This window comes from Mugil cephalus, chromosome 18 (genome assembly GCF_022458985.1).
Source record: "Mugil cephalus isolate CIBA_MC_2020 chromosome 18, CIBA_Mcephalus_1.1, whole genome shotgun sequence".
NCBI classification, from domain to species: domain Eukaryota; kingdom Metazoa; phylum Chordata; class Actinopteri; order Mugiliformes; family Mugilidae; genus Mugil; species Mugil cephalus.
The window spans coordinates 4,435,838-4,448,616 of record NC_061787.1 but is presented as its reverse complement, the minus strand read 5'-3'; the positions used below and the strand labels follow the sequence as shown (position 1 = coordinate 4,448,616).

The window sequence follows — 12,779 nt, the reverse complement described above, 5'->3', positions numbered from 1 at the left end:
ACTGACGTACACCTCCCCAGAAATGTAACTACCGTATTTCCTCTAATAGTGGCCGGTATTCAGTTATAATGACCTGAGGGGCGAGGTTTACACGAACAAATAAAGGTGCACTAGCCAATTATAGATGTAGTAACACACAGGTGCCACAGGTGGCAGTAGCTACATTTGAAGTGCCAAATGAACCCAGATTTCCAACGAAACTTTGTCAAAATAACCGAGAGCTTTAGCCGCATGGCGCAAATAAGAACATTTGAGGTGAACTTCAAGGAGAAGATTTTCAAATATGCAGAGTAAAATACACAAGAGGAAGCTATAAAATGCTTTAATATTGACCACGCAAAGAATGAGTTGTTCTAACACCGGGACGGTTAAACTCTGGTAATATTTTCATGTGTGTGTGGTACCGCTGTCAGTTTTCTCAATTAATGGACCAAGCAGTTCAAACCAATGCTGTGCTTAAGTGTTTATTAATCCTACCCAGCTGCTAAAGTGAAAAACAAAAAGCAAAATAGACTAATAAACTCGCCACACATACACCTAAAAAAAGATAATAATCTATATCTAATCTACTGTTTTGCCTTGAATGAGGCAAAGGCTTTGCTTCAGCCAATCAGAAAATAGTATTTGTTGTTGCCAATTATATTATGCACCGGCTTGACTACATGACTACATGCATAGGTTACTGTGTAATACTATAAAAGTGCTTTTACTGTAGCAAGACAATAGTATAATGTTAAAAACATATTATATCGTGCATTTCAGATATTGCCTGTTAGTTATACAGGAATCGATTGTTGGAGAACACTCAGCTTGAAACTAAAAAAAGGCTGCAGCAAGAATAATGGAAGCGATCGATCCGCATCATCATCAAGCTTCGTCTTTGACGCGATCCCTTCTTACGTCTGCGTGTCGTCCATATGCGCTGACAGATTTGAAACTCCTGCACACATGCAAAACCGGCACACACACACACACACACACACCAACCACCGCGAACACCGCGAAAGCGTCGAGCGTCAGGAGAAGACAGACGGGTAATTAATAACTCACACGTACAGCCCATACGCGTTTAGGATGTCTGATGCGCCTGGCACCGTCTGCTTATCAGCCGACTGTTTGATCATGCAGGCGTGACAGTGTGTGATGTTAGACTTGGCGAAGGGAGGGAGGGGGTGGGTGCAAAACTGTATCAGCGAGTCACCAGATAGACACCAAGTCAGCGTTTGAATGCATTATGCTATACATATATGTATTATATACAGGTGTACTGAGCAGAATGTGAACACAGCGACCCACTTCACCGTGTTTATGTACCATAAGCCCTCTGGGAAATGTCAACATGATCTTCCTGTTGCATCCTCAGTGTTATTTTAGGACGGCTCACATATCCACACAAACGCCATCCCTGCGCGCACACACACGCCGCCCGTTCCAGTTCGCTGCCTCTGTGCTTGGCATCTCCCTCAAAAAAACTCCCCTCTCTGTGTTTGCATGGGGCTGTGATCAATGTTGGGCCAGAGCTGCCCACGTTGCAAGTTCCCCAGACACTAACCAGACACTAATGAAAACATCTGAAACGCTGCCAAGGCCCTTTGGCCAGCGCGCGTACTGTACCTAATCACACGTTATTATGAACGCTTAAACGCACCCTGCTGATTGAGGCCATTGTGGGAAACCTTTCTAACTCAAACTGGAGGGGTCCAAAACATGTCAAGGTGCGGGGTTTGTTTCGTTCCACGATGTCGCTCTGCTATTCACAACTGTGCTTTTTCTTTATCTCGTAGTTGCTAACATTTTTTTATTTTTTTCATGGTTTCCTGGTTCATCAATTTTTAACCAAGTGCACGCACGAAAAAGAAATTATATCACTTACTCATAGCGTAGGCAGCCACACACACATATGAAATGGTTCTATCATTCTGAGGGCCTTCTATTGAGGGGATACATCGCAGAGACAGCAGCTTGTCTGACTGTGGTGTCGTGTAGAGAGGTGGTGGATGTTGTTCATGATGGACTGGAAGTTTGTTCAAGGCCCAGCTCTGCTCCAGCTATGCTCCTGCCTCTTTTTTTGTATCGGTTTGTCAAGGTTCCTTCATCTTAGCGCTGCCTCCCCAGCTCACCGCGGTGTAGGAGATATTAAATAACCTTAACCTCCTGAGGAAACAGAGACAGCTCTGACCTTTTTTGTACGCTGAGTTAGCCGACCAGTCCCGTTTGTGATCCAGATTTAGATCCGGGTACTGAACCTTCCTCTGCACACTCCATGTCGATGGTTGCAGGCTGGACCTCTGGAAATCCACTATCATCTCCTTAGTTTCAGCTCAGAATTAGTTCTCTCTGCACCATGAGATAAAGTTGTTCACCACATTCTTCCACATCCCTGATACACCCGACAACTGCAGTGTCTTCAGAGAACGTCTGCATATGACAAGCCTCTAAGTTGTAATTGAAGTCTGAGGTAACCTTTACCATAAACCAGGTGTTAACAAGGTTTGATTGTTGGGTCCATCAATCAGAAATGGCCCCCGAAAGGTCAGTATTCCTTGACAAAACTTTAATAATAAAAACAAGACCACACACTAGTCACAATTTTAATAAAACATGAACATAATAACACAAGATAAGCTTCTATTGATCCCAAAAGGAAGGCATTAGGTTGTAGTAGTGGTGCAGTGTACAAATGCAATTAAACCCATCAATAATTAAATACATAAGTACAATAAAATATTAATGATTTTAAAAATTTAATAAAAAGAGAAATGGTAAAAGGGCAACGCAAGTCATAATTGCAACCAGCTGCAGCGAGTCAGCTGCCTGTAATGGGATCACAAGTCCTGCTGCGAACCACAACCACCATTAAATATCAGATCATGCTGTATTAAATGAACAGTGTGATATACATGAGGTAATAGTGACTGGATATAGTTACTAACTAAAGAATGAAGCTTACCTGCCTCTATTAAAAAAAAAAAAAAAAAAAAAAAAAAACAGCCTGAGATTATGATTTAATTTCTCAGTTTCCCCTCCTTGTTTCTGGAAATTACATTATTGCCCCTATAGCTCGGAGCAAAACTTAACTTTTGCATTCCTCGCCTTAAAGTTATCATTAGCATTTCACCTCTCTGTACCGTGGCATCACCGCGCGCCTAATTACCCTCTCCTCACCCGGGGGAACGCATGTATAATAGATGGTGTTTGTTCTAGTGCTCCCTGAAGAAAATTCGCCCCTAACTTCATCCCGCGGGGGGTCCGAGTTACGCAAAATAAAGGTCAGGACGTGTTTCACGGTGACGCTGATTTCCATACTCCACGCCGCCTTTCAGAACTACAAAGCGGAATATCCCCCTTAAAGAAAAGTAGGCCACAAATCATATATTCCGGTGGCGTGTCGATTCCCCGGTCGCATCTGCAGCGCTGCCTGTTGATGGCGTAACCGAGCTTGGCATGCGCCGCTCCTTATTCATCCCCTTCAAACTCCGCCGCTCTTCAAACTCTCCTTTGCTCCTCCGTCGCTTTCCATCCTCACCTTTCTCACCCTCCTTTTGACCGAATCCCCCCCCCCCCTCCCCTCTTTCTACCCTCCCAGATTACGGCACTATCAGGAAAGTGCTTTCCCCTCTCAACCAGTCCACGGGGAGCTGCCTGCTGGAGGAGATCGAGCTGTTCCCGCCCAGGAAGAGGCAGCCCATCCGAAGCCTGCTGATCCTGCACAGCCGCAGCGAGCTTTACGTGGGCGTGAGGGACCAGGTCATCAAGATCCCGCTCAAGAGATGCAGCTACCACAAGAGCAGGGAGTGAGTACACGCACAAACATAGGCCGTCAAAACGCGGATAAGTTTTAAAGCCGCCTCCTTTTTCTAAGATTCTCTTTATCGGAGAGGGACAGGCCCCTTTGTGTTGGTCAGGGGCCTTCGGCGAGATTTAAAACCCTCTAAATCAGCTTTGTCGGAGCCACTGGAGGTGCCCACGGCCGCCCCGGCGTTTTGCGCCGTCTCGCATTGTCATCGGCCCCGCGGCGATTGTGCGCGTTTATCAGATGTATCGAGCTCCTGTCTGTCCGGAAGACGCTCCATCAAGGCATAAATATTGGCAGAGAAAAACCCGAGGCAGAGGTGGGAAGACTCGTCGCGAGATTGGGATCCCATCCATCATCGGGCGCACGCAGGGAAAAAAAAAAAAAAAAAGGAATAACACCTGCATTCCTTATCTCTCGCACAATGAGCCGTTATTGGAACGCACAAAAGGGCTCGGGCTTCATATTACAGCTGTGGCTCCGTGATATATGCTGCAGCCATCGCCGCGCATCTGTCATGCTTTCGCAAGAAAATTAGAGAAGACAAAACTAATAAAGATGGATACGGAGTGGCAGACACGGGGGAATTACCGAGTTCATCACTGACATTTCTTTGAGGTTTACCTGTTTGAAATATTAGCAGGCTGCCTCTGTTTATGGCTGATGGCTTGTGTGCGATCTGCGAGGCCCTGAAGGCCCCTTGACAGGTCCTTGCACGTTACCTCGCCCTTTAATTTCGCTCTGCTGTCGTCACCCCTGACGACTCCGCGGCTTCCTCCTTCTCCGTGGAGCCAAGCGCGATGTATTGTCTTTTTCTGATATTTCATATGAATAGATAACGTATCGCCCTCCTCTTCTTGCATAAGCGCACTTGTTTGCGACTGTTATGAAACCTCACGGCCAACTTTTGTCACATCTCACCGGGGGCCCGGGGAGGCGGCGTCGACGCCTGCGGCTCAAAGATATGCCATTGTGCTGTCACCGCAGGCTTTTATTTATATGAAAAGACTAACATCAGGCTTTTTTATTGCACTCAATAAACCATCTCGAAGGAGATACGGCGAAGACAGAACCGGGCTCTCCGCTCCGCGACGCCGTGTTTCTCGCCGTGAATATTGGCCGGCCTGATAAGCTGTTCAGGAATTAACGCATTTCGAACCCGACGGCGAACTAATCCGGCTGCTCGGCTGAAGATTACCTGAAAAATAACTCTGAAAAACTGTGTCAAGACGTAATTTTATGATGCTGATTCAATCTATTCCATATCGTCATTTGACATTCATAAACAAAATTACTTTTTTTTCTCCACTTTCTACCTTCTTATCTCTTTCCATTCATGATTCCCTTCTCCACATTGTCTTTCTCGCTTTCTTCCTGACCTCCCCTCTCAGTCGGGTTTATTTCAGCCGTCCGTACTCTTAACGTGACAGGTTAATGAAAGCCCCATTATATCTGAACTTTCTCCTCTTGTTTTAGAGCCTGTGTGGGAGCCAGGGACCCGTACTGTGGGTGGGACATGTTGCTGAAGAAGTGCACCACCCTGGAGGAAAGTGTCAGGATGAGCCAGTGGGAGCAGAGCATCACAAAATGTCCCGTGAGTATCACTCAGTCGCCATCTGATCCGATCATACATCACTGTAGCCGTTTCTGGCTGGTTGAAATCTACGTCCTTCCCTTAAAACCAATTCAATTCAATTCAATTTTATTTATATAGCGTCAATAACAGTATAAACTGTCTCAAGGTGCTTTAAAAAATCCGGTCTGAAACCCCCAGAGCAAGCACACAGCAGTTAACCTGCTATACAGTAGAAGCACAAAATTGCATGACTAATATTAGAAATTAGATAAAACATTAGAGGATAGAGGAGAGTGTGTAGAGAGGATACCTGCCTCCCAAACCCAAACTGGGAGCTGGTTCCACAGGAGAGGCTGCCTCCACCTCCCTTCTTCTCCAAATGAGATCAAACTGATCTGCTGTGACGATTAAGACCTCTCCAAAAAAAATTTGAATTACCGTAACTCACAAAATTCAAAGTGTGGCTGAACTCGTGACTTCTCAACTTCGTTTTTACCAGCAAACTCCTCCAAACAACTCTCTCTTCCTGCGTCACCTCCCGACCTACAGCCAACTGCAGTGATGCATCATAATTACTGTAATGGCAGTTTCCAGAAAGCACAAAATCCCAGCCGTCAGCCACATTTTGAATTGTGTCCATTGGTGAGTTACGGTAATTCAAATACCACAAGGTTTTTTTTAATTTATTTATTTTTTATCTACGGGTGGATTTTTAGGTCTTAAAGGGTTAAAACCATTGATGCAATGGACAAACGATCCTGACGTCACCCATTGCATTCTGAACCTTGAAAATTCAATTCAATTCAGTTTTATTTATATAGCACCAATAACAACAATACAAATCCTCTCAAGACGCTTCACAAAAACCAGCCTGCAACCTCCAGAGCAAACCTGAGGGCGACGGTGGCAGGAAAAACTCCCTTTTAACAGGAAAAAACCTTGAGCAGAACCAGCTCATATGGAGGGAAACATCTGCCGAAGGCCAGAAACAGAGAGGATAGAGAGAAAAGAAGAGCAGGAGAAACAAGATAAACAAACTTCTGTCATAGATACAAACATCAAGCTGAAGGAAACATGTAGAATCTAGTAATATAACACATAGCTGATGATCTATGTTTGGGCAGAAATCTTGGGCAGGTTGGCGAATTGTTCATCCAGGTAGGAGTGGACAACTGGAGGAGGACATGAAGACTGGGGCAGATGTGGTTTATGGAGCTCCACAGGTCTGATACACATCACTCCAGACCATGAAGACTGGGCTGGTTGATGAGGCCATGGAAGCCCAAAGTGGGCGGAGTGGTTGAGTGTCACTCCACCCACACTCAGATACTCCAAATATGGACATGGAGGGTCATGTCGGACGTTGAGATCCTCCCACCCAACTCTCCGCTACCTGTTAGCTCAGGCTACCACCTGTCACTCAAAGCAGGAACGCCCTTAATTATGCAAATCATTAAAAAAATGTCATTAACAATGAAACAAACTAAAAGAGACCAAAATCGTTTTTTGCACGAGGCTGTAAACATGTTTAATAATTCTGTAAATTTGGGCTTTTTAACATGGGGGTCTATGGGGATCTGCTCCCTTTTGGAGCCTCAAGTGGCCACAAGGTGAACTGCAGTTTTTGGCTCTTCAGCATGTGCTTCACCGCTCAGACCTGGAGGTGGCCGCTTGGTTAAAACCAGACTTGTCCTCGCTACAGAAAGGAACTGAACCGCACTAAGGGAGCCGACTCCCTCAGTGCCTCAGCCATTCACCTCTGACAGCTGGTTCGTTAGCAAAACGGCTCTTCCATTTATTTTAACATGCACCAAAAAATTGGGAGCAGCATTGGGGCGCGACGAGCCCCATCAATTTCAGCGACTTCACGGGGGCGTCATTTTCGGGCCAGTCACAGCCGAGCGTCGTGCCGCTGGGCCTCTGTACCCATTTTAATGCGGCTTCGTGTTCGGAGCGATGCTTGGCACCAGAGTCACCGAGCACTCAGTGACATCTGGTAGCGGAGCAGAAAATTTGGCCAACACCACGTGCACATACATAGACGTGGACAAACAATCAAACGGGCATAAACGTGCAGGAATAATTGACGCTGGCAACGTTTATTTATATATTTATTTATTTATTTATTTATTGCTGTGCTCGGGGCAAAAGCTTCCAGAGCTGATCAGACTGTTTGTGTGCTGCTTATAGTACAGATGTACATATTATAGTACAATATGCTCATTTGATGACAGACATAAAGCTTGACAGGCTTAGTCTAAAGAGTGAAAACAGGGCTAAACAGTTAGCCTGGCACCATAAAACCAAGAACACAGAAGCAGTATTCTCACATTTTTATAATCCGTGTCAGAAAGACAAGCTTTACCTCTCCATAAACCCTCGGCTTCTTCTTTTTTTATTATTATTCTTCAGTTCTTATTCAGAATAAACGAACACGATAGAACTTTTTATAAGCTGCTCCCTCACACTTTCCTATCAGTACGATAAGCTAAGGTGTCTCCTGTCTCCAGCATCATAATAAATGGAGGGAAATGGGAGTGCCGGTAATCTTCTCATCTAACTCTCACGGGGGAGGGAAAAATAAGTACGTTCTCCTGAGATGTCGAACTTAAAATGCAGGATTTGATCAAAGATAACATGCATGTTCGCTTAGCTTAGCCACTAATACATGGTTTATCGTCTGGTGGCTGCTGTGCCGCTGCTAGAATATTTATTTACTCACTTATTCTTATTATTTAAGGTGCTTTCACACCTGTGTTAAACAGTATCGTTCAAATGTTGCATTAAACCAGATTCAGATTGTGAAGACGCACCAGTGTTGCCAGGTGGGAAATGAAGAAATATGATTCTGTTGCGTTTCGTCTTCAACATTTTTCAGGCTCAGTTCCCCGAACTGATGGAGAGATTAAGTAGGGACCCCCTACCTACTATATTTGATGTATATTAAACTCGGCCTAGTGCCGTCTAGAAATATTCATCATTATTATCATTTTGCATTCGTGCCTCTGGGATTTCACCTGGAGACTGAATAGGCTCTCGGCCAATTGCAGGAAACCTGACACGTCAGCGTGTAATATGCAGCTTTGTGATTGGCTCAGCGGCGATAGGGGAGGGGCCTACTGAGGCTTAGATTGACAGGTCTAGTGAGACAGCTCCTGTATCGCTAAATGAGTGAAAGACAACTCCTTCTGCCTCCATTTATTACTTTACCGAAAGAAAGAAAATAATAATTTGTGGAGGGAAATTGAAAAAAATATATAACAAATGTCTAATCAACCAAAAAAATGTTTCCCCTAGTGGTTGCGGACCCCTATGACCTAAGGAATAACCTAAGGAGGACATTTGAATGAAACAGCTGCTTTATTCATTGTCACTCAAATGGTAAATGATCGTATATTTGCCCTTTTTATATCGCATAGACCATGAAACTGTCGTATGAATACAATAATTATGTGTTAACATAGGGTCAAATATTCTGCTTACAGTCGGTTTTGAAGCCAAAACCGAATGAAAATGCTCCATATAAACACCTCAGTTGGAATAAACAGCCGCAAACAGAATGGAATTTCCTTTGGTTTCACAGCGGTAGAATATTCCTTTTCCTAAACCGATGGAAAGTCAACGGTAAACGGTGTCTCTGAATGAAGCCTGAGCGTAAACGTGCAGTAATGTTTCAACTCAACTGGTCTGCGGCTCCGTGGAGAGTTTGTTTCTAATAACAACTCTGAAAGAACTAGACGTTATCGCACACTCAGATCAAAAATTCATCGAAGCCGGGATAAACCGAAGCATGAAACAAATTTGGAACCACTGCAAAACCTTGAAGACCAGCTAAGACTAAACAATATGAAAAGTGGATATGACCCCAGAAACTTTACGAATCAAGCTCTTTCTTTAATAATAAAAGTGTAAAAACAATAGCAACTACTGCTGAGTAGACGACAGACCTCCATCTTTGATCAGTCACGTGATGTTTTCATCGATCTGTCTCACGTCTGTAAAAGTCTGTTCAGATTAAAAGTAGAGGCACATGTGAACATCAAATCGGAATAGATCACTGAGAAAAAAGAAAAAAGTCTCCATGTAAACCCGGCTGCTTGCAAACTGTTTTGTGATTGGTCGTAAATTTCCGGGAAGTGTAATTGCTCTGGAGGCTTCACAACGACCTGTTCCTATTGGTCTGTGGTTATCTAATTACCCTGAGACCACCCACGGTAACCGGCTGCAGCTCGGTTGATTTGTTCTGAAACAGATTGCTGTTGTTGTGTTCACACCAGCCTAAACAAAGCGACCTTTGTGAGGAAATGCACCGGCGGACTAGGTGTGAAAACACCCTCGGTGTGGGCGCGGATTAAGAGAAACGATCGTACGATAAGTTTGGTCTGAGGCCGGGAAAAAACAGGAAACAGGAAACAACAGGGAAAAAAAATTGTCTTAAGACGTAGAAACTGGGGAAATAAGACGTGGTCTTTTATCACAGTTACAGTTTCACGACTTTCATGACTGCACCGCTTGTTCTCCGGCAAAGTGGAAGTGTAGACGTTGGAGGCCAGTGGAGGGTTTGCGCGCCCAGTTTTGTTGTGTAGGCAGAGACAGGAGATATGCTTTACCGACCTATTCACAAACGCCATCTGGCACCGCGGCCCCATGTCTGCGTGGAAGCAAAAATTAGATTCTCTGTAGCTTTAGGGGGAAGTAGTCGTAGCAACACAAGTTTTCACTCTGGTAAAGTAAATCCACTCAATATGTGGTTTTTTTTAAGCACATTTTTTCCATTTTTACTGTTATAGTATGCTTTAGAATATAAGAAATGACAATCTCTTGCACTTTCAGTCTGTAAAATAAATTATTTCTCTTTCAAATTTGAGTGCTTTTCATCATCCTTCAGATTTAATCCTCAATCCTCTCTCTGGTGTCCTTTCTCTTCTATGTTGCCGTTTTAATGAAAGATATTACACATGTCCCACCAGTTAAAAAGAATTCATTTTATTTTAATGCTTTTTTTAATGAGAAAAAATGCAGCATAAAATATTCACAGAGTTTTTTTAATACCCATCCACCAAATCCTTTACAGTCCCAGCTGTAAATGGTGTTGCGATATTGGCTGTCTCTCGCGTGGCTGTTTGATTTCTAGGCAGCCGGCTGATGCAGATGTTGTCTGTCTCAGCCAAGCGTCGCCTATTTAGGCACGCGGCAGAGTTCAATTACAAATGTGAGCGAAGGGCAGGCGTTATTCTGCTCCTGCCAAAGCAGCTGATGATCATGCTCTCTCTTCTCCTCGTGCGAGAATGTTCTTTGCATTTTTAAATCACACTGAAATGTGGCTGCGACATGGTGCATATCATCTGCAGCTCTCATATTTATTTATTATTTTTTTGTGTTGTGTGTGTGTGTGTGTGTGGCTCAGGACGCCACTCATAGCTTCATAGCTTCTGCAATATCCAAGCCTTCCTGCTTGATTCTGTTTTGCTGCAGATTTTCATTTACAGGGGGCCACTTTTATTTCCTCATATTCCTGCCCCTCAAATGTGTCTGTTCGCATCTTTCATCTGCCCTCTCCCCGAATCTCACGTCTTCCATCTTGGGACCTCATCATATCCCGAGACTATTTTCATACATCTTCCTCATGTTTACAGCACATAACTGCACAATTTTAGGATGTGCCACAGATGATGTAATGCAGTTATTTCTGCATCTGTTTGAGGGAAATTGATTTGGGCTTGCATCCACTCGTACATGTGGGCTGCGTTACCCTGAGCAACACATTCCTGAGAGCATTGCTCTAATGCAATCGCCAGTTTCTGAGAAAAGCCATTACTTTAAAATGTTTTGTTTTTGGCCCTTTTTCCTTTTTTTTCCCCCCGCTCCTTACAGGTCCGTAACGTGACGGTCGATGGAGGCTTCGGTTCCTGGTCAGGATGGTCGACTTGTAGCCATAGCGATGGAGGCAACGCGGGGTCCTGTCTGTGTCGGACGCGGGCCTGCGATAACCCCGCCCCCCAGTGTGGCGGCCAGAAGTGTCACGGGATCAGCGTTGAGGTCGCCAACTGCTCCAGGTAAATGAGTCATGAACCAAATCATTTTCTGGATATGGCAATGAGACACAAAAAAAAAAAAAAAGGGATAGATATGCGAAATTAATTAATTACTTTTTTCCCTCTGCCTCGCACCTACTCATTAGGAATCCACACTCAGTAAACTTTTCCATGTTGCATATTCACCGTCAGCTATTTGGGGCTAACAAGTGTTGATTGGGTGTTGTTTTTTGCACTGGCTGACATAGTACTGATTTTAACACTCTGCCTTGAAGAGCTGCTGCCGCATCAGTATTCTGCCTACCAAATATACGGGATGTGTCAATACATTATTTACTGAAAACTTTCCAACTTTTTTTTTCTTAGTGTAAAACATGGCCGAGAGTAGCAGTAGTATTCAATTCACAGTGATCCGGAAGCAACGTATTTATTTTTAAAATGAGAGAGCTGTAGCGCAGAAATGCTTCTGATAGGTGTGAAAAAGATTAGTCTCATCTGAAACCTCTGTTTAATTCAGTGACCTGGTTTAGAAGAAGCTGCTAAACTGCTGTAAATCGTACTGCTTAATGCATGCTGTTATATATATATGTACATATACATACGCCTTATGTGACCTTCGCACAAGAGTAGTGTTAAGAGCCGTAATTCGTCTTCAGGCGTAATACCCCTCCGAGCCACAGGAGGGCAGCCACACGGTGTCTGCACTGCAGGCTGAGGGTTGCGACTGGTGCTTTAAGTTGATTGATTATTGTGGCAAAGACGCTGATGGCGACAAAAAACTGTTTTTGACTGAACGCGAATCAACGATGTTTTTGGTGGTTTATGTTATTTTCGAGAAATTAATTGGAAGTAACTTATTATTTAATAAGGGTGGGTACTGGCCAGGACTTCACAATACGATATGTATCACAATATGATACTTATTGCAATATCATGACATAGTTCACTGAGAAATTTTAAATGCAGCTTAAAATACATGTTGTATATATGTACAAAAGTGGTGATGGAGGTGTGGAAGTCGTTCAAAAATCGGCCCAAAATACGACTTTTTCTTTTAAAATTGATATTAAGACATTCAAAATCGATGTGTATTAGAAGTATGTATTATTTTTTCCCACCTCTGTTATTTAATGAATCAAAGTGCGGCAGGAAATAAAACACATTGTAAGGTAGAAAAATGGAAAGACTGGATTCGTTTGTTCGCTACACGTCCAAACAATAGGCCCATTATCAGCCACTAGTGGCTCGGTTTAGGACTTCATGAGTATTAGCTGGAAGTTGATTTAGTCTGTTTCTTATGTACTTATACACTCACTTTCCAGTTCAGTTAATAAAACAACCTGCGTGAAATCTTAGATTTTTTTTAAGGTCGACT

General features: G+C 43.7%; 1 protein-coding gene across 2 annotated transcripts in view; it reads left to right on the top strand.

Moving 5' to 3' along the window:
• sema5a (sema domain, seven thrombospondin repeats (type 1 and type 1-like), transmembrane domain (TM) and short cytoplasmic domain, (semaphorin) 5A) overlaps positions 1 to 12,779 on the top strand; it is a 151,689-nt gene that overhangs the window by 86,358 nt on the left and 52,552 nt on the right. For both annotated transcript variants that reach the window (XR_007110754.1, XM_047568522.1), the window contains exons 11-13: positions 3,587 to 3,794; positions 5,270 to 5,387; positions 11,244 to 11,425. Coding sequence is in view for 1 of the 2 variants with exons in the window: in XM_047568522.1 (XP_047424478.1) it covers positions 3,587 to 3,794; positions 5,270 to 5,387; positions 11,244 to 11,425 (508 nt within the window). In the remaining variant the exon portion in view is untranslated. The remainder of the gene's footprint in view (positions 1 to 3,586; positions 3,795 to 5,269; positions 5,388 to 11,243; positions 11,426 to 12,779) is intronic.